This window comes from Schistocerca cancellata, chromosome 3 (genome assembly GCF_023864275.1).
Source record: "Schistocerca cancellata isolate TAMUIC-IGC-003103 chromosome 3, iqSchCanc2.1, whole genome shotgun sequence".
NCBI lineage: Eukaryota > Metazoa > Arthropoda > Insecta > Orthoptera > Acrididae > Schistocerca > Schistocerca cancellata.
Window position 1 is genome coordinate 241,203,984 of NC_064628.1, and position 22,412 is coordinate 241,226,395.

At 41.7% G+C, this 22,412-nt stretch overlaps 1 protein-coding gene across 1 annotated transcript in view; it reads left to right on the top strand.

The window, feature by feature from the left end:
* The window catches only part of LOC126174875 (ATP-dependent translocase ABCB1-like), an 84,317-nt gene extending 67,218 nt beyond the window's left edge, over window positions 1-17,099 (top strand). The window contains exons 15-19 of the mRNA XM_049921287.1: window positions 140-299; window positions 4,372-4,563; window positions 5,768-5,974; window positions 11,002-11,148; window positions 16,427-17,099. Coding sequence (XP_049777244.1) covers window positions 140-299; window positions 4,372-4,563; window positions 5,768-5,974; window positions 11,002-11,148; window positions 16,427-16,627 — 907 coding nt within the window. The 3' untranslated portion in view covers window positions 16,628-17,099. The remainder of the gene's footprint in view (window positions 1-139; window positions 300-4,371; window positions 4,564-5,767; window positions 5,975-11,001; window positions 11,149-16,426) is intronic.
* The last annotated feature ends 5,313 nt before the right edge of the window (window positions 17,100-22,412 follow it).

The following is a 22,412-nucleotide window of genomic DNA, read 5'->3' on the forward strand; positions in this document are numbered from 1 at the left end:
TGTTTGATATGGTGTGTGCAAAACTGCAATTATTTCAGTTCTTAGATAATTGAAAAATTCGTCAGATGTGTGCACGTTAACTGTTTAAATCTAGGGAGCCCCTCTGATCTGTGACCTGATTCGATTTTTATTTCCACAGAGTGTCAAACGCTCTCATCATGGGTACAAACATTGTATCGAACATCCTTTCCTTCGCGCCTAACTTCCAGAAGGGCATAGACGCCGCTTCTAACGCATTCCACCTCTTCAAGAGACAGCCTAGAGTTCTCGATGCACCTGACGCTTTGGAAGACAAGTGGGTGAGTATGGGAAACACCTGTAGTTGGCGTTCCGCCCACTCCTCACCAGTAAATTTGTTCTCAGACAACCATAAAATAATTTGTTACTGCTGAACGTTGATTAGCTTTGAAATTATTAATGGAATTTTTTTAAAATTATTGAACTGGTTTGTGTGTGTGTGTATGTGTGTGTGTGTGTGTGTGTGTGTGTGTGTGTGTGTGTGTGAGTGAGTGTAATTTACGTCGATAATATATATATTAAATAAATACAACTAGTCCCTCACTCATTTATAAGCTCTCTAGTTTTCTGTCATTCTCTCCCATAACCTCTCATATAGTTCCACGAGGCTGACTGGACACCGTGTTCGACCTTCTTTGGCCATAAACCATAAAAATTAGGGATGAACACCACGAATCGATCCCAGGACTTCTACGTCAATAGAAAGCGAAAATAACAACTAAGTACAATGGTGGTTAACACACATATGTACTGAGTGTTTAATATTGCGCTTCTCTTATAGTGACCCTCATCGGACTGATACACGAACGAAACTGTGGAAAATATTTTAGCTGTCGTGTTTTAATCGGAATTTGCTTCAAGGTTATGACAAATTTCCGAACGCAGGTCCGATATTGCTTTAAATACACTTTCTAAAAAATATGAAGCATCCAGAAGGGGAGTGTGAAACGAAATATATCTTCATGGCCTGAGAGGGTATGTCTGTTATTGCACTGATTACAAAATCGAGTCAAATTTGCAAAGAACTTGGCAGTATGAGCCCACTTATCAATAGGACATTGCACGCCCTATGGCCTAAACGCATAGACTCATTCGTTTAGGAAGTGTGTCAAAGAACAGTTGTATCCTCGCTTGAGGCAAGATGGAACTTTATTGTTTTAACTAATCCTTGATACCTTGGCACTGGGACGGAGTTGATCTTCCAGCTGGTCCCACCCATGTTCTATCGAGAACAGATATGGGGATCTTGCTGGCCACGAGAATACCTCAAAATCACGCAGGTCATAGAGACACATGCCATGTGTGGACGAGCATTGTCCTGTTGGAAAGTGATACACCGGTACTGGCACTTGAGAGGGAATACACGAGGACGCAGAATGTCCGTGACGCACCGTTGTGTCGTCAGAGTCCCTTAAGTCACTACTAGCTGTAACCTGAAGTCATACCCGATGGCTTCCCACACTATGACGCCACGAGTAGCACCTCTGTGCCTCCCCAAAACACTGGAAGAATGGAACCTCTACCAGGGCGCCGCCATACTCCCCGACGATGGTCATCCGGGGTTGGACAGAACCGTGATTGATTGCTGAACCCAATGTGACGCGATTAATCAGCAGTCCGTGCTTCCCGGTAACCGTACCACTGCAAAGGCAGCAGTTTGTGTTGTGGTGTCAACAACAGCCTAATCATGGGACAGTAGTTCCCTAGTCCGGTTGCTGCTCGTCTCTGACCAGAATGTGGAGGACACAGAATGTTGCAGGAAGTCCACTGCTCGTTCTATGGCGGCAGGCGCAGATGTAAAGGGTTACGATGTGCCTGGTGTACGATACGGCAGATCAACCATCTTTATGAGTACATGTGGTTGACTGTAACGTTGACGAAAAGTATCCCTGCTCTCACGTTCCTGTGCAGTTCAACTTTGAGCCACTGTCGAATGCTGTACAAATCTAGATCTTGTACATTTGACAGCTGGCCAAATGGAGACCCACAATGAAACCCTTTCGAACTGTCACGTGCTAATATCGGTCTCACACAAGTACGCGGCATCTCAGTGTTCTTCACAGTGATTACTCGACATTTAAGTCTCGTTACATCTCATGTTTACCACACAAGTCCGGTTAACACCACTGAACTCAAGCAACACTAATGAATTTTGGTAACGGTACTAGCTCTCACAGAGAAATGCAGCTACAATCCCCTCCCGCCGGAGGTTCGAGTCCTCCGTCGGGCGTGCGTGTGTGTGTTGTTCGTAGCATAAGTTAGTTTAAGTAGTGTGTAAGTCTAGGGACCGATGACCTCAACAGTTTGGTCCCTTAGGAATTCACACACATTGGAACATTTTTAGCAACTACAATCATTTACGTATCCACTGGTGTGTATACATACGAAATTGCATTGGCAAGCCAGCATGTCTTCTAACGCTTCACTTTTTCCGTAAACTGTGCATTCTACTTAGAAGGCATGTGAGGCTGTACGAGTACGAATCTCATGGTTGGGATACCGTAAAGTTCTTGATCTTTACAGTCACACTCCCGGACTGGATATAGGGGCTACATTTTATTATTGATGCCTGCCGAACTACTAAACAGTATGTGAGTTTATACAGTATATGGGGACATTCCAATGAAAACGAGACAGATGGAAAAACATAAGTAAACTGCCCGTTATTTCAGAAGTAATCGCCATAATTGTTTAATACATTTATGCTACCGTGAGACGAGGCGGGCAAAGCATTTATGGAAAAATGTTTGCGGTTGACTATGGAACCATGATTGCATCCATGTGTGTCCCTCTTCTCCCGAAGCAAATGAACGGGTATGAATGTCTTTCTTTGGGGCTCCAAAAATGTGGAATCCACATCGTTAGAGTGCAGAACTGTATGGAAGCTTTTTCAGTACTGTATGGAAGCTGTGTAAGCAGCAAAACTTCTACAGCGTAGTCGAAACAACCTACCAACAGAATGCCCGACCACATGTTGCCAAGGCTGGTTCGCCTATGCTTGGGACTCCTTATACACCATCCACACAGTCCCGATCTCTCGCCATGCGATTTCCGCATTTTTGGAGCCCTGAAGAAAGACGTTCTTTGCTGTAGATTTGCTTCGGACGAGGGAGTGCCTGCCTGGGTGCAATGAACTGGGATTTAGCCTTGTAGGTACAGTTCATAGCTGGCCAAGCATGCCACAGTACTCTCTCTCTCTCTCTCTCTCTCTCCCCCCCCCCCTTTCTAACACCTCCCTGACTCACGCTGGCTGCTAATGCCATGCTGCAGTGCTGCTCAGTCGCTGCTGGAGTACTGATTACAGTTCCTGTTTAACTGTCCCTGTTAAGTAGTATCGCACTAGAATAATATTTTGGACCGCTCTATCAGATGGGGACGTAAAATTACGCTTTAAAAATCCTACTTCCGTAGACAACAGCAAACATTTTTGCATGTAGGCGTTAACCGTCTTGTCTCACAATGGATTAAATGTATTAACAGTTATGGCGATAACTTTTGAAATAATGAATAGTTTACTTACCTTTCGTCCGTGCCGGCCGCGGTGGTCTAGCGGTTCTGGCGCTGCAGTCCGGAACCGCGGGACTGCTACGGTCGCAGGTTCGAATCCTGCCTCGGGCATGGGTGTGTGTGATGTCCTTAGGTTAGTTAGGTTTAAGTAGTTCTAAGTTCTAGGGGACTTATGACCTAAGATGTTGAGTCCCATAGTGCTCAGAGCCACCTTTCGTCCGTCCGTCTCGTTTTCATTTGACTGCCACTTATATATACCGGGTGTCCGTACTAAGAGCCACCAGGTGCATTTTCTCTGGTATGTCGGTAGATATTTGCAATTCTGTTTTTGCAATGTGTCACTGGAGTCGTCACAAGAAAATACTGCTCATCGCGGCTTACAAGCGACGACCAGCATTGACGGAAAGCATAGGTTTGTTTCCCATTATAAACAAAATGATTTTTAAAGCGCGATTTCACGTCCCAATCAGACAGAGCTGTCAGAAGTATTATTCTAGTACGATACTTGTTAACAGGAACAGTAAAACAGTAACTATTATAATCAAGTAAAACAGTAACTATTATAATCAGTACTCCAGCAGCGACTGAGCTGCACTGCTGCATGGCATTAGCAGTCGGCGTGAGTCAGGGCGGTGGTATATATATATATATATATATATATATATATATATATATATATATATATATATATATATAGGGGCAAGGGGCGTCAGAGAGAATACCTTGGTTTGCTTGGCCAGCTACGAGTTGTATCTGCAAGGCTGAATCTCAGTTCACTCGCTTGCTTAGCACGCTGAGGCTATGAGTTTCACTGCTACATCAGTGACTTTACTGTCTCCACAGGAGAGCCACGGCGATGTGCGCTACTCTGGCGTCGAGTTCGCGTACCCCACGCGAGTTGCCAGCCTGGTGCTCAAGGGCCTAGACTTGGACGTGCAGCCAGGCCAGACAGTGGCACTGGTGGGGCCCTCTGGTTGCGGCAAGTCCACCTGCATACAGCTGCTCGAGAGGTTCTACGACCCTATATCTGGTATTGTGGTGAGTATTCTGTCATCTGACACCTCAGTTAGGAAACCGAGAAATTTTGTTTGTCTTAGGAGCATTTTATTACACATATACCAAATGAGACTTTTCCAGTCTTTCTTGTTCGTTCCACATTCTTACAACGTTCTTCGATCTTTCATTAACATTCGAGCCACTTACTTCCCTCTTTTAACGTACCCTTATGTTTTACGTCTCTCAATGCCTCTGGAGTTATCTAATATAAGCTGCTACTTACGTTTTCTTACAAAGATATCTAAATATGTCTTTATTTAACATGATGTGTCTTCCCGGTAAGTCTCCTGAGAGAATGGGTTGCGTCATGCGTATTTTCTTTTTTTCTCGCTTGAAATCTTCCATTTCAACATCCTAACGTCCTGAAGCATGTAAAGATGCGATATTTATGGGGTTTACTTCATAAATACTGTACAGGGCAGGATGGTGTAACATGAAAAAATTTACGTAAGTTACAGATCACTGCTCGAAGAAGAAGCGAGTGATTTATTTGGTCCTCTGTTTTAGGCGCTTCAGTCTGGAATCGCGCGACCGCTACGGGCGCAGATTAGAATCCTGCCTCGGGCATGGATGTGTGTGATGTCCTTAGGTTAGTTAGGTTTAAGTACTTCTAAGTTCTAGGGGACTGATGACCTCAGATGTTGAGTCCCATAGTGCTCAGAGCCATTTGAACCATTTTGCCCTCTGTTTCACGTAACGCGAAATAAAAAATGAGCTTGCCCAAGGTCTCTATTATTGGGACAATTGGAGAACAAAACTCGCACGTTAAAATTGAACCTATATCGTCTCAAAAGCCCAACGAAAGTCCAAAGTGCTTTAAATCAAGTTTGGGGCGAGTTGACGACCTCTCTCGCAAAGTGTCGACTACTCCAACGGGGAGGAGAAACAAAGTATTTTACTGTCAGGTATCAAGATCTGTAAACGGAAATTGTCAGTAAAATAAAGCATTGTTAATTGACCATCATATACCGTCCCAGTTCCATGATAGTCTCCAATAGGTGTATCTCGGGAACTAACGAGCAGAGAACACACTTCGTATAATGTCTTTTCTTTTTCAGAATGGTCCGATACAAACCGCTACATCCTTTTTTTTATTGTGTCGCTATAATCTTTGGATGTTTTAGACTTCAATATAAATGCTGCAAAAGTAAAGTTCTTCTCTAAATAGAATGAACTTTTTCAATAGTCACTGGACGGCCGAGACGTGTCAAAGGTCAAGATGGCGAACTTGCGGGAGCAAATGGGTCTTGTGTCTCAAGAACCAGTGCTGTTCGACAGGACCATTGCAGAGAACATCGCATATGGCGACAACTCCAGGGAGGTGACCATGGTCGAAATCATTGAAGCTGCCAAAAAATCCAACATCCACAACTTCATCGCTTCTCTGCCCCAGGTATGTAACACGGGCTGCCATGTTAATATTTATTCCTGACCAGTGTAATGCTATCATGTCTTGGGTGTAGTTTATAGTCTTTACATTGCAGGCGATTTTGCGTTTAGTGGCTTCAGATTTGCTCGTCTCTTATCATTGTTTAATGTTGATAATTAGGAGCCTCAAAAGTTACATAGACCTGTGTAGGAGAAGTCGCAGTGTTTTCTAAGCCCAATCGATTTCGGAATTGAGTTTCCGTTGTACGAATACTATGTAATTTGATCATATAGTTTAAAATGAATAAGTCGTAGCGCTGAGTGAGAATTAGTACTGAGGTCAGTAAATTAAAAATGTCGTCTGAGAACAATGGTGAGCAAGGAGCGTAGTGAACACATGCAACTCATGAAATTAGTCAGAGAGTTCAGGTTAACCGGAATAATGAACTTAAGTAACTCAAGAACAGTGCTAACGTCAACACTGACTTACTTAATATACTGACTGATCCAGTAAGGATACTTAGAATCTGAAATTGAGTGAATGAGTTCAACAATATGGAAACTGTTGTGTGACCTGCGGACTAAAATAAAGGGTTAAAAGACAGAATTAAGTTTCTTTTCAGAATTTCTAGATCATGACAACGGGAGAATAATGATGCAGGTGGAAAATTCTGTTATAAGATGTGGTGCAATTGCACACTCAGGTGTTAGAATAACCTAAATTTTTGTTAGAATAACCGTTTCAGTTAATTTGTATAACATGCTTGAAATACTCGGTCGGTACTTGGAAGAGTATCCACAAGGTAAAAATTGATACCCACAGTGTTATTGTTTCATAATAATGCGTAACGTTAAAACTATGTGTTTCATTTATTAATGACACGTGTAAGGTTGCCTCACTTTCGTATGCTGATGCCTGGGAGGCGACGGGAATGGGTACACAGGGAAGGGGAGGGAATGAAGGGAAATGTTATTAATTAGCGCCAGATTTTGATACGTCTTGAGCCAGACGTAATAATGATGCAGGTATCATCCATATCTAGATTTATCCAGTTACTTTTGAGTGTGGAGTACGTATGAACCGCAGTCCACATGACTGTATCTCCTGTATTTTCTAGTACACATTCACTCATGGAAACGTATTGAACGTCTCCACAAATGAGTTTACCGCCCATTAAATGTTGTTTATGACCACGACGTTACCGAATATTCCATCAACTAGCAGTATTCTCTTTGGTAAAAACTTAGCAGAGATACAATTTCGATATTGTGAAACCGAAGATACAAGTGGAGTGTTAGAGTTTTCTTTGATTTTTTAGTGTTTGCTTTGTAATTGGAAAACGTTAACGACTTGAATAAAATCCTTTTAGAGATTTAGGCCGCCGAAACAAAGCGACTATAAATCCGACGTTTCGAACGTCTTCGTAGTCTTCGTCCTCAGAGAAACTCAAAAAACCACTGCTGCCCATATTTTTTGTTGTTTAAAAATGACGCGGCATAATGTCTAAAAGGATTTTATTCGAACGGGCACTGGCCGTGCAAGCCTTATTTCTGCACTTGCAGACCTTACGTGTTTACCGCTTGTTGTGCCATCCGCGACATGCTTTCTACGCAGTCATCATTCTTTTTACTGCTCTAACACGCTGCCAGTTGTTTGTCCTACTCATAACACTTTATCTTCTTATACAAGCCAGACTCGATGTCATCAGTAATCCGTACAACATACTCCACTTTTCATCATTCTCTGTATATTTTTCTTGTGTAGCATTCTGAGTTTTCGTAAATTTACAAGTTTGGTTGTCTCACTCAACGTTTCAATTGTTCACGGACGTTAATTTTTGTCCTTCTATTACCAAAAAAAAAAGGACTGAATCTTGTAATATTTCTGTAGCGAATTTTTTGATTGGGAGCTCGGTGTCTCAACTGATTTACTCGAATTGATATTTCATAAGAACTACTGATAAATTTTCTTTATGAGAAGCAGTAGGTAGCAGTCACTACGGCGTAATGTTTCGCTGTTCACATCTGAACAAAAACACTTTGCCGACTGTTACTAGAAGTGGAATGTTTTAAAAAATAAATCCTTAAATAGGCTACTAAAGAAATATTTACTTTTCCGTAAACACAAACTCTTTAACTGCCAAGACAGTCAAGCCTTAAGCTCCGAAAATGCACTTCAGCCGCTACAGATAACGTGTGATGTGTACAGTTTAATCAAAGAACGGCTTTGCTTTTGAAACAAATATGGCAGTTTATTCCAACAATTGGATGGTAGCTATACGGATTATGTCACAATGATAATGGAAACTTGGATATACGTTAAATCGCTTTACATTCCTACGGGAGCGGTGGCGCACCAGACGTCGGCATTATCTATGGCTATATAATACACTCCTGGAAATTGAAATAAGAACACCGTGAATTCATTGTCCCAGGAAGGGAAAACTTTATTGACACATTCCTGGGGTCAGATACATCACATGATCACACTGACAGAACCACAGGCACATAGACACAGGCAACAGAGCATGCACAATGTCGGCACTAGTACAGTGTATATCCACCTTTCGCAGCAATGCAGGCTGCTATTCTCCCATGGAGACGATCGTAGAGATGCTGGATGTAGTCCTGTGGAACGGCTTGCCACGCCATTTCCACCTGGCGCCTCAGTTGGACCAGCGTTCGTGCTGGACGTGCAGACCGCGTGAGACGACGCTTCATCCAGTCCCAAACATGCTCAATGGGGGACAGATCCGGAGATCTTGCTGGCCAGGGTAGTTGACTTACACCTTCTAGAGCACGTTGGGTGGCACGGGATACATGCGGACGTGCATTGTCCTGTTGGAACAGCAAGTTCCCTTGCCGGTCTAGGAATGGTAGAACGATGGGTTCGATGACGGTTTGGATGTACCGTGCACTATTCAGTGTCCCCTCGACAATCACCAGTGGTGTACGGCCAGTGTAGGAGATCGCTCCCCACACCATGATGCCGGGTGTTGGCCCTGTGTGCCTCGGTCGTATGCAGTCCTGATTGTGGCGCTCACCTGCACGGCGCCAAACACGCATACGACCATCATTGGCGCCAAGGCAGAAGCGACTCTCATCGCTGAAGACGACACGTCTCCATTCGCCCCTCCATTCACGCCTGTCGCGACACCACTGGAGGCGGGCTGCACGATGTTGGGGCGTGAGCGGAAGACGGCCTAACGGTGTGCGGGACCGTAGTCCAGCTTCATGGAGACGGTTGCCAATGGTCCTCGCCGATACCCAGGAGCAACAGTGTCCCTAATTTGCTGGGAAGTGGCGGTGCGGTCCCCTACGGCACTGCGTAGGATCCTACGGTCTTGGCGTGCATCCGTGCGTCGCTGCGGTCCGGTCCCAGGTCGACGGGCACGTGCACCTTCCGCCGACCACTGGCGACAACATCGATGTACTGTGGAGACCTCACGCCCCACGTGTTGAGCAATTCGGCGGTACGTCCACCCGGCCTCCCGCATGCCCACTATACGCCCTCGCTCAAAGTCCGTCAACTGCACATACGGTTCACGTCCACGCTGTCGCGGCATGCTACCAGTGTTAAAGACTGCGATGGAGCTCCGTATGCCACGGCAAACTGGCTGACACTGACGGCGGCGGTGCACAAATGCTGCGCAGCTAGCGCCATTCGACGGCCAACACCGTGGTTCCTGGTGTGTCCGCTGTGCCGTGCGTGTGATCATTGCTTGTACAGCCCTCTCGCAGTGTCCGGAGCAAGTATGGTGGGTCTGACACACCGGTGTCAATGTGTTCTTTTTTCCATTTCCAGGGGTGTATAATGATCACGTACGCTGACCAATCACAGACCGTCTTTGTGCTATAAAAGACTACCCTAACAGCAGCCCCAACAGCTGCTCCTAAAAAAGACGATGTTGGTGATCGTCGAAAGTGTGAGGGTTCGTCCAGAGTAACGCGTCAAGAAAACCGGTAATTTTTTTTCACAAGAATGTCATCGCAAGAAACTTTGTTCTCCCATTATAGACGTGCATGCAAGAAACCTCATCGAAAATATGGAGCCCAAAGTCTACCGCCACATCTGTCGTCTGAGCTAAACTAGGTCGACTTAAAACCTTGGGAACTACGAAACGAGTTTTGGCAGCAAACACACAGCATGAGAAGAGGTTTGGACTACGCCAGAAATCTTCGACAAGTGCTTAGCTGTTACGCTTTCTGCGTCATTGGAAGCAGGCCTTTTGGAAAAATTCCTGCAATTCTGTTGTTTCTTGTTAATAAGATACCGCAGTAGTGCCTTATGCTTGTGTCTGTGTTCCCCTTACGTTACATTAAAAGTTGTTAAATTTTCGACTCTCCACTGTTATGGAATCTGACAGCTTTCACTGCGTGATGAAGATGGTAATCAAATGTCCTTCGGACATTGCATACTACATGTATGAAGGACATTGCATAGTACACCGTAAAACACAGACACTGCAAAATAGTATACATACCTAGACAGGCAGCTACAATAATAAAGAAGTCTTTCACTCTGTGAGACTCAGAGTTGGGGTTGTTTTGGGGGAAGAGACCAAACTGCGAGGTCATCGGTCTCATCGGGTTAGGGAAGGACGGGGAAGGAAGTCGGCCGTGCCCTTTCAATGGAACCATCCCGGCATTTGCCTGGAACGATTTAGGGAAATCACGGAAAACCTAAATCAGGATGGCCGGACGCGGGATTGAACCGTCGTCCTCCCGAATGCAAGTCCAGTGTGATAACCACTGCGCCACCTCGCTCGGTGCGAGACTCAGAGCAACTGTGCAAAAGTAGGACGTGGACACACGGTGACATATGGGGGGCATACTCGGATAGACGAAGTGGTTACGGAGATCGATCGCGTAAAGCAGGAAATCCGGATTCGAGTCTGGGTCCGGCACAAATTTTCATACGTCATGTATTCACAATTGCGAATTTTGTTCTTCTGTCTCTAAGGAACATTGGTGTAGTTTTGGAACATCAGGTTTGATGCCATATTAATGCGTAACAATTTCATGAAAAATTGTTTAAATTTCCGCTTGCAGGGCTACGACACACGTATGGGAGAGAAGGGCACGCAGCTGTCTGGAGGGCAGAAGCAGCGCGTGGCCATTGCGAGGGCGCTCGTCCGGGACCCCAAGATACTGCTGCTCGACGAGGCTACATCTGCACTCGATGCCGAGAGTGAGAAGGTAAACTAATCTTATTAGAATTATTGTATAGTGTTTATTGCAGTCACTGTGGGAACGACGTACAGCCAGAATGCTCCTCTATTAATGATACAAATTTCTACGCATTTCTCTTTACTCTTTCGCACTTACTTGCTACATTACGAAATTGGGAAATCAGTGGCTTTGTTTCTTTAAGTCCTCAATGTGCCTTATCTCTAGTAAACTCAACATATTCAATATTTGTTTTACGTACTGTTACCTGTAATATTTTAATGCCCATTCAAGTCGTGCTTTCTGTTGGTACTTCCAGTGCCCAATTAAATATTCTCCATAGCTTACCAAACATACTTTGCCTATTTTTTTCTAGCATCCTTTCATTTCGTCTTTTGTCTGACAACGTTATTTGTAACCCCTGCATCACCACATTTCAAATTCTACTTAGTTGATTCCTCTTAACTTTACATTCTGTTTCTGATGAACCGTTTCTTCACTGGTGTCAGCCTCCTTCCCATCGTTTAGGCCATGTAAAGTAGTAATGCTCATACATTGTAAAACTCTTGTACTTCCTCTGTCAGTTCTTATACCACTATTATGTTTTGCGCTAGCATTCATCAAATTCATTTTTACCACGATAGTTCATGACAATACGGGCGCTTCAACTAGTCAAAAACCAGAGATATTTTGTTAGGTAAACCCTGCATTTCGTCCTATGAAAATGAAAGGGGGCTGGAGATTGTAGTGGTTGGAGGAAGGGGAGTTGCCTATAGAAATAGCGTTGGGTTTTGGTGAGTTTTTGAATTATTCAAACATTGCACATGCCCACAAAAGTTCCCATTGTCTTCGTGTCATTATCTCCAACCAAATGAAGTTCTTAATAAGTAGTCAATTCGGTACCTTCCTCACTTCCAGTTTCGTGCTTCTCTGACACAGTGGAGCCACATATCAACTGGTCTTCCAGTGCAACATAATGGGACTTGGCTGGTGTAACTGATAGCTATAATGTAAATTACTTTCACTTAAAGGAACCGAGCTACTTGGTTCCAGGAATGGGAGAACTAGGAAACCGTCACTCGCAATTGTAGCTTTAAATCTGAAAGAATACTACGTGATCTTGACCTACATGTTGCAAACAAGTAACCCGGTAGAAGTGAAAAAAAAAAGAAATGGATGCATTGGAGCACTGCAGGATTTAAGCCCCCACTGTTTAGAGGAGCTGGCGATGGTTATGCATCGGAACCTCTAAACCTTCGTCTGACAGACAAGTTAATCATAAATCAACAGGAGCTTAATAACAACCACCAATAGATGGCAGTATAATAGAAAAGTACAGACAGTTCAGCAGCGGTATGATAAAGTGGGATTCGAACGGCCATATGCTTATCTAGAGGAAGCCAAACGTCCTCTATGTCTTTGACAGATGAGGAGATGAAACTGGCCACTCACTCCATGTGGGGAGCTGGATAACATTAACGCATGTCGACACTGAAGATCTGAACAGTCACTCTTCCGTGTTGTGCATCAGCTCTAAGCTGAGGAAGCGAGAAATACATGTTTGTTGACAGTTTACGTGTTCTGGTATGCATCGATAGAGGATTCGAACTGTTCTCAGGAACGAGTCGAAATTCATTTAAAAAGTAAAAGTAATATTCCAACGTACTAATGGCATATTATATACACACATGAGTGTTAGGTCTTCAAGGGCCAATAAAAGGAAAAAACAAAGGCATTCTTGGCTCCTTCAATTTATACATTATCTTATCAAAAGTATCTGGACAGTTATTAGCTGACATAGGGTGTACCCTTGACTCGCCTTTTTGACTGCTTCAACTTTGTATGGACACTTTCACTGAGGTTCCTATATGAAAAATCCTGGCAGATTAAAACTGTGTGCTTTACTTCCGCCGGGACTTCATCTTCCACCTTCCAAACTTTTCATAATTCTCCTGTAAAACCTGCAGGACTATCACTCCTGGAAGAAAGGATATTGCAGAAAGATGGCTTAGCCACACCTTGGGCGAATGAAATTTTCGCTCTGCATGGGCGTGTGCGTTTATCTACCAGGAAGTTTCATATCAGCACACACTCCACAGTAGAGCAAAATTTCCTCAAGAGCCGAAATGAGAGACGATAGTGATGCTGAACACTGATGTCTGATGCCAAGTCATCGCACCATCTCATCCTACTGTTTCCCATTCCAGGATTGCTATTGTCCACAAGCCAAGGCCTCTTAGATGCTTCTTTATGATAGGGCACATTGTAGTGCTGATACAGTCACCGAGTGTGAACAGTTCTTCTGCTGTATGCAGTATGCAATCCTGTTAAATGTGTTGGAAATCCTTTCACATTTAGCGTTTTTGTAGTCTCACAAAATGGCTCTGAGCACTATGGGACTTAACATCTGAGGTCATCAGTCCCCTAGAACTTAGAACTACTTAAACCTAACTAACCTAAGGACATCACACACATCCATGCCGAAGGCAGGATTAGAACCTGCGACCGTAACAGTCGCGCGGTTACGGACTGAAGCGCCTAGAACCGCTCGGTCACCGAGGCCGGCTGTGGTCTCAAGAAGGCGACCACACCATCACCTCTAAAACTTCTACACAACGTGACATCATCCCCTCTGTATTTCTGTTGGCCCTACACATAATGGCAGGTAAAGTTCTCCAGGAATTTGCGACACCCAAACCCCTCCACAGGATTGCCACAGGGTACAGCGTGATTCATCACAGCAAATCACTCCTTTCCAGTCATCCGCTGTCCAGTGCTTTCGCTCTTTACAACACCTCAAGCTTCACTTAGCGCTGGCTACGGAAATGTGTGGCTTTTGAGGAGCTGCATCATTGTGTCCCGTTCTTTTTAATTCCCTACACATACTCATTGTGCTAGCTGGACTATTGATAGCACTTAGGAATCAATGAGTTATTCCTTCCACTAATTCCATTGACTGCATTGGCCACAGTCAGTGCCTGTCAGTACATGGGGTCTGGCTAGACTTGGTTTAGCTGTTGTTAGTTAGTTAGTTATATGTTCCATAGTACATCTGAACGATTCATTTATCGAAATGACGTGGAATGAGTAAGTTTACAGGATATGTATACATGATTAGTGTCAACATTATTGAACTCATTATTATTTGAGTCCTACTCATGCAGCTACACTTAAAAACTCATTTTTCTGCTGGCTATCAGGTCTTAAGCACAAATTTGTCAATGGAACACAAGGAGGCGTTCAGGAGGAATGATTTTAATTTAGACTTGAAACTTGCATCACTTGATGTCAGGTGTCCTATATTATTGGGAAAAAGATAAAAAGCTGTATATTGAATTTCTCTCCCAGCCACTGTCAGCTTTAATAACAGGTAACAATGGTCATTCTTCTCTCTAGTGTTATAGGTATGGATATCATTGTTCAACTCAAATCATCATTGTTCGTCTCAAATTGTGATAGACTATTCATGACGAATTTCATTAGTGAATATACATATTGTGACCGTGCAGTTAAAGTGCCTAGCTTCTTGAAGAGTTGCCTACATGATGTCTGTGGGTGAACACCATACATTATTCTGACTGTGCACTTTTGCGTCATCACGACTTTCCTTCTAAGTGATGAGGTACCCCAGAAAAATTTTCCATAAGGTATTATTTTGTGAGAATGTGCAAAATATGTAAAGAGGTTGATTTGTTTGTTAGCAATATTTTCAACTGTATGAAGATTAAAAGTAGCTGGACCTAACTGTTTGAGAAACTCAGTAATATGCTTTTTCCAGTTAAAGTTTCCGTCAATATGTACACCCAGAAATTTGGAACATGTATCATACTTACTGACTCCTAGTCATGTACTACATCAATTGTAGTTTCCACTCAGTTTGTTACACAGAACTGAATATTATGTGTTTTTTCAAAATTTAGGGAGAGACAATTTTATGAAAACTACTTTATAATTCTTTGTAAAATATCATTAACCATCTCTTCTGTCACTTTGTGTCTAATGATATTTATTATAACACTAGTTCTGTCTGCAAAACAGTACCAATTCTACTTATTTATTATTAAGTGGAAGGTCATTCACATATATAAGGAATAGAAGTGGGCCCAAAATTGAACACTGTGGGACTCCCTTCGTGAACTGTCACCAGTCCCTATAATTTTCTATGTTTCAGACATTGCTTGAATTATTCAGCACCCACTTTTGTAATCTGTTTGCTAAGTATGATACAAACAATCTCTACAAAAAACCATCCTGCCAGTGAAACTAAATTTCTTCTAGAGTGTGACATAATCTGTGCAATAAAATGTCGTAGAAAGATTAGAAAAATACCAACTGGTGATATATTATTATTTAAGGTTTGTACTATTTAATAAGTGAATGTATAAGCAGCATTCTCTGTCGAGCAACGTTTCTGGAATGCAAACTGTGATATGCTAAGTAAATTGCTTCGTGATAAAAACAATGGCTGTCTTTCTTTTAACTTTTCTGGCATCCTCCGTCGAACCTGTCTGATGCTCATCCCACACTGCAGAAGACGACATACAAGCGTATAGTACACCTGTTGTGTTTTCTCAGTGTTCTGTCAACAAATCTAGTCTTTGGTTTCTTTTACCCACAAAATTACCTATGTGGTCGTTACAACTTAAGTTATTCGTAACTGTAATCCCTAAGTATTTAGTTAAATATGAAGTCTTTAGATTTGTGTGATTTGTCGAGCAATCGAAATTTAGCGGATACCTCTTGGTATTTTTGTGGAGGTCTCCACACTTTTTATTATCTAGAGTCAATTGTCACGTAGCGCACCGTACAGATATCTTGTCTAAATCGTTTTGTAATTTGTTTCGATCATCTGATGACTTTATAATACGGTAAATGACTGCATAATCTACAAACAACCTAAGATTGTCTCCTAAATTGTTTATGAAGATCAGGAACAGCAGAGGGCCTATAACATGTCTGTGAGGAACGCCAGATGTTACTTCTGTTTTACTTGATGACGTCTCGTCAATTACTAGTGCACGTTCGATGTCACTGAGCTCTCTGACCAACCCACATTGCTGTTATTGCTTCTCTACTTACAATATCAACACTCACCGACTCATTTTATTCTGGAGGGTCCGTCTATCATGACAACTTGTGGTCAACTCTGCATTACATAAGGGTGTCCAGATACTTTTGCACAGATAGTGTATGTAACATTTTAGAGGAGCGACAGTATACAAAGTTCACGTTACTTGTGTTACACCTTCCACAGCTATTTTTGTTTCTGTGTATGTGACTGACAAATGGCGATGACCTTTTGGGACAGGTAGTTCAGGAGGCGCTGGACAAGGCGAAGGAGGGGCGCACGTGCATCACGATCGCCCACCGGCTGACGACCATCCAGGACGCAGACGTCATCTGCGTCATCAACGACGGCCGCGTCGCAGAGCGAGGCCGACACGCCGAGCTGCTGGAGCGACGCGGCCTCTACTACAAGCTGCAAAGCCTGCAGGCGGGCCACCGGTAGTCGTCCAGGAGGGCGCTGGCCTCAGAGTTGTCCCCGATACTGGAGGCTGACTCGGTCGGTGGGTGCGAGGAGACCACCTCTGCAAACGCCGCGAGCTGGAGAACACAGACTTTTACTCAGCATTTCAACAGATGCAGATACTCGATGCAGACACACTTTTCGATGTACCTGATTTAGTCTTAGTGCCCTCGTGTCGTTGTCTCAGTTCTAAAGTTCAGACCGTATTTACATCTGTTACGCTCCTGTGGGACAATGGTTGGTCTACAGGAGACTATACTGACACAGTGATAAATAGTTTATCTTCGATCATTATTTCGTATTGTGCACTCTTAAATTATAATTTCTCCCTCCATTTGTAGTTGTTCTCAAGTGTCTCGAAAATGATAACAGTTTTGATTCGTCAGACATATATACAGTCTATGCTAGGCGTAAAGTAGAGTAACTTGACGGAAAAATAATTTTTTTGTAAGAATAACATTGTTAGTAGACTCATTCGTCACACTGATTTTTTTAAAATTATTTTTATGTGCTTTTCGTTTCTCCGCAGTTCTTGTCTAATATTTATTTATTTAAAAATATTTATCTATTTATTTGTAAAAAAATAAGAAAATTATATCAAGTTTTATAATAACGTTTTTCGTTACTATTTTATATCCTTCAATGTCCTTTTTATTCGTCATTACACTTTCAGTCAATACAAATTATAAGAATGGACTTACGTATGAGTGTATATGTGTGTGATGTATGTTCCCCATCTCCTAAGTCGCTGGACCGATTTCAACAAAACTTGGTGTACATATACCTTAATGTCAGTCAATAGTCTCTTGGGGGGGGGGGGTTGGGGGGGGGGGTAAGAACCACCTACTTATCAAAGTGGTGGGGATGGGAGTAAAAAACAAGCGTGAATTCCCAGACTTCATTCACCCAGTAGTTCAGAATTAGACACTTAGACACTTGCAACAGACTTTACACATAATTTCAAACCTTCAAGAAATTTTTTCTCTCTGGCAACCGCTACAAGATGATAAAATAAAAAAAAAAATTATTGCTCAGTAATCTTCCGCTGTTCGAGTAGTCAAAATACCTCAGGGAGGTAAGCACAAACAGAATGTAAGTGCAAAATTATGTCACTGTTCGACAAATATATCAGGAGATATGACGTCATAAACGATTGGCTGCGTGAAAACCAGTCACATCATGTGTGACGTCTAAGTTTATTACTTTTTTGCTACTAATTCTGTTTGCAATAAATATGTCAGACAATATTCACATATGCCACTGAATGTACGTATAACATTATATTACCGTACGATATATACGTCAGTAGATATGGCTGCGTGAAAACCAGTCACATCATGTGTGACGTTTAAGTTTATTACTTTTTTGCTACTAATTCTGTTTGCAATAAATATATCAGACAATATTCACATATGCCACTGAATGTACGTATAACATATTACCGTACGATATATACGTCAGTAGATATGACGTCATAAACATAGAGATACGTAGAAATCTGCCACATTGTGCATGATGTTTAAATTTATTATTTCCTTGCTTCTACTTCTATTCGCAAAACATTTCTCTGACTGTTTCACATATGCCACTGAATGTACTTGCAAAATCATATTAATGTACGACATACAATACAGGAGACATGAAGTCATAAACACTAAGCACAAGGACAGAAGCTGCGTGGTACAGACGTAGACGAACAGTTATTAATAATTACTCGGGCAATGACGGGTGTCTCCGTGAGTATCACGTCATTATTTAGTGGTATCTAAACACAAAGGTACTCCAGGACTTGCTGCTTTTTAGACCGCAGTCTACAAGTCTTCATAAAACAGGAATCTCAGTAGATAGAGCTTAGTAGATCCTTTTAGCAGACAATTAAGATATTCAGATAACAACAAAATGTATTTAAAGACTGAAACATCCCCTTAGAAAAATTATACATGACTGTGCTTAAACTGACACACAATATTTTTAGCGCAACGCAATCTGACTTTCAATAATCTCTTCAAAAGAATGGCCCTGACTAACAATAACCTATACCTTTCATGAATCACTTATCTCACAAAAATCTTCGTTACTGGAACTACTGCAATATGGGGAGCGCCACTTCTGCCAGCTAAGTAAAAGATTCTAACTATTGAAGGCACTAACTACTGATAAGCATAGTCAGCAAATGAAAGATTTTGATAGAGAACAAACAATGTATTTACCTTAATAGTGTTCAAAAGTCATAATATATATATCAGTTGATGACATCAAGTCTTACAAATTTACTGTCTCTAATGGACACACGTCCAGATTATCCGCTCTCAAAACTCCACCATCTTTCTCCCCACCATCCACCACTGCTGGCGGCTCACCTTGAACTGCACAACGCTACGCGCTGTTAACAACGAACTGCCCAACACTACAATTTCAAATTGCAACAATGCAAACCAGCCACAGACTGCATACAGCACAGTCAGTGATTTTCATTTAGAGCGCTACATGGCGTTACCAACATAAAAACCTGAACAGCCTACTTACAAGACACATTATGGCTTTCTGAAACTGATAAATGATGTGAAATGCCCAAGAAATATAAAGAAAATTTCTATATTCTTATAGGTGTATTTTATAGTTGGTGATAATAACGGATCTTGTAATTCAGTACCTATGTCTCAGTGTCCATATGGAATAATGTTATTTTTGCATTAAATACGGGTGTAGCAATGAAAAAGTCAGGAAATTCTTCAGTAACGTAAAGGGGTGACTGCATGAGAAGCACAGTACAAATTGTACATAAGGCATACCAACTCCGAACGCTTTATCTGAGACGTTAGAAAATTCCATAATATCTACCCCTCTGAGTTTTACCGTTGCTGAAACCTGTATACATTTATCACTGTTTACTACCTTTTTTCCTTACTTACCTGCTTTTTGCGCGCCAGACATATGTTATCCATGTTTATTCTACTGTCTACATGGAAAATATTTGAATCGTTACTTAAATGGGGCTGCCGATTAAACAATGTAGATTATTCAATCCATTTTGAAAATCTACTTTGATGCTTTTCTGAATGCTGTTTCTATTTTGATATGCAGCCAGTTGTCACTTTATGATGGTATCGTCTATGGAGAGTATCCTCGCAACATAAATGTCAGCCGGACGGAGTGGCCGAGCGGTTCTAGGCGCTACAGTCTGGAACCGCGCGACCGATACGGTCGCAAGCTCGAATCCTGACTCGGGCATGGATGTGTGTGATGTCCTTAGGTTAGTTAGGGTTAAGTAGTTCTAAGTTCTAGGGGACTGATGACCTCAGAAGGTAAGTCCCATAGTGCTCAGAGCCATTTTGAACCATAAATGTCAGTACAGCCTGAATGAGAAAGGCTATACTTGCAAATGTGAGACTGTTAACTGAAGTAACAGGGATAGGAAATTCGATGTCAAGTATAAGTTCCAGGCTAAACGTGAAATGATCGTTTGCAAATAAGACTCCATACTCACAAAACACCGGGCTATGAAGGCCACTCGAAAGACTCCAGACGATCTGAATTTGATTTTATAACCAATGACGACCATTCTAGCGTCACCAATAGCCTCTATTTGTGATTGTAGAAAAAACATTGTGTTTTTGAGACGGTATGATCAGTCATTCGCAAACATAGGAGCACCAAATCACAAAACAGAAATTTTACAAATAGATAGCATATGTTGATTATTTATTTCTCAAATATTACATAGATTATAAAGATCCACCTTATGGTGGGGAGGAGGTTGAACAATATTACCGAAACTTTGTACAATTTTGTTGTGAAAATAGCAATAGAAGCTAACAGCATGTTACAAATATGCGAATATGTGACCATCTTGTTCACGTTTTGGTGATAGAAAATGTATCTCAGAACAATGAAACACTTGGACAGGCTTCTTAGCATAAACTGTGATTAATATAAACAGAATAAAACCAAAGAGACGAAGATTAACTCATTTGAGACAATAATTATCTGTCAAAAGCAAAAATTGAGTACACTTAAATGTAACAGGAATAAAGAGTGTAAGACGATTGTTTACCGTTATTGCACTTAAAGTGGGTGCTGCACTTCATACCATGAGCATAAGCTAAGTGGGCGCGATCTGAACTCAGATATGATTGTGGGACTTTTATGTTTCTCCCTGTCGAAGAACCGTCTCCCATTATCTACATCACTATTAATTATGTCTCTGTATGTTACAGTTATTGTAACAGTGAAGAAATAAATAGTATTTTGACACAGACACAAATTACTGACAGAGCATGGAGGAAGAACTTTCTATAACTACAAGTCTGGAGAACAGAATCATATGGATGTGAAATGTGAAGAGTGAGAAACACCAGGACATTTGGAAGCATTGCAATGTTTTCTGTTAAAAGCACCATATTATCGTTTGAGCGCAGAAATTATTTATTTTAAGTTTTACAACTTTGGCCTTAAGGATATTATCAAGTAGTACACTGCAAAAGACTGTGCTTCCACACGTGTCGCACTTATAAATCCTTCGACATTTTACACGTCATCATCGTATCTGAGTCTTTTAACAATATTAACATCCTTAACGCAAATCAAATAAACCAATGTTTTTTCTAAACTTTAATGTCTTAAAACAGGCAGACGTTAAAAATTAAATTACAAGCAAAGTACAGTATGTTGCAGGATTAAAATATAATAAGTTGATAAGATATCTTTGGATATTCTGATCCAAGGAAATATTATTATTATTATTATTATTATTATTATTATTATTAAGCGTCAGATTGAGGAAGGAAAGCAACATATACTTGCGTGGCTCCCTTTCCCGTTTAGAAAGTGCCGCGTACCATTGTGGAACAGTGAGGCTTTGTGCGAGCGATGTGCGGTTGGAGGAATAAAGTTTGCTAAGAAATTTCCGGGCGTTATTCACACTGAAAATGTAGCTAAGGGCCAGTTTAAAACTGAGTTTGAAGAATATTACAAGGATTGAAATATAAGTAGTATGTTAACGTCGGCCTCGACTATTCTGTCCACACAATGACACGTCGGACACGGATGGCTCTGTAAAATACTTGGCACACATAAATTAAATGATTAAGCAAACACAAATTTAGAATAATTGACACTATAATTACGAACTTGGACTTAATGTACATATAACGTGTTTACACTTACGTCAGTAACAATGACAGAGCTTGAATGATTTAAAAAGTCTAGAAATCACGTAGAAATGTCCATTCATTAACCACTTTGCGTTTCTGACACGTGCTAGTCCCACATTCAACAAAATGACAGTATTTATCTGTAGGATTTAACAAATTACAAGTCTAATAATGATGCCTATGTAATGGTGCGTCCGTAATATACAGGAGATAAAAAGAGAGTGATATCGTCCGGCAGTGGTCAATGGGTTGCGTGCTTTTTTTTTTTTTTTTTTTTGTAATATTCAAATGTCTTCAGAGTCTGTCATATCGATGTTTTTACATGCGCATTGAATTGGTCTATAGTTTCGTAAGGGCGTCAGTGGCGCTGGATTCACTTCTCCTTGTAAATCGTCAAAATACATCATTACAATGCGTAGTTAAATATTATACACTCGAAAATAAATGGTCCTTGGCATCTTTCATTACTCAAACCAGTGTTTTATGTGACGAGATGTGGCGGTGTGAAAATACAACATCTCATCGCCTCCCGCGTGGAGAACGAGAACTCCTACTGGATTCTCGTGATCCACACACAATTCCAGAGATGATGTAGTTGCACGCAGTATATGCAT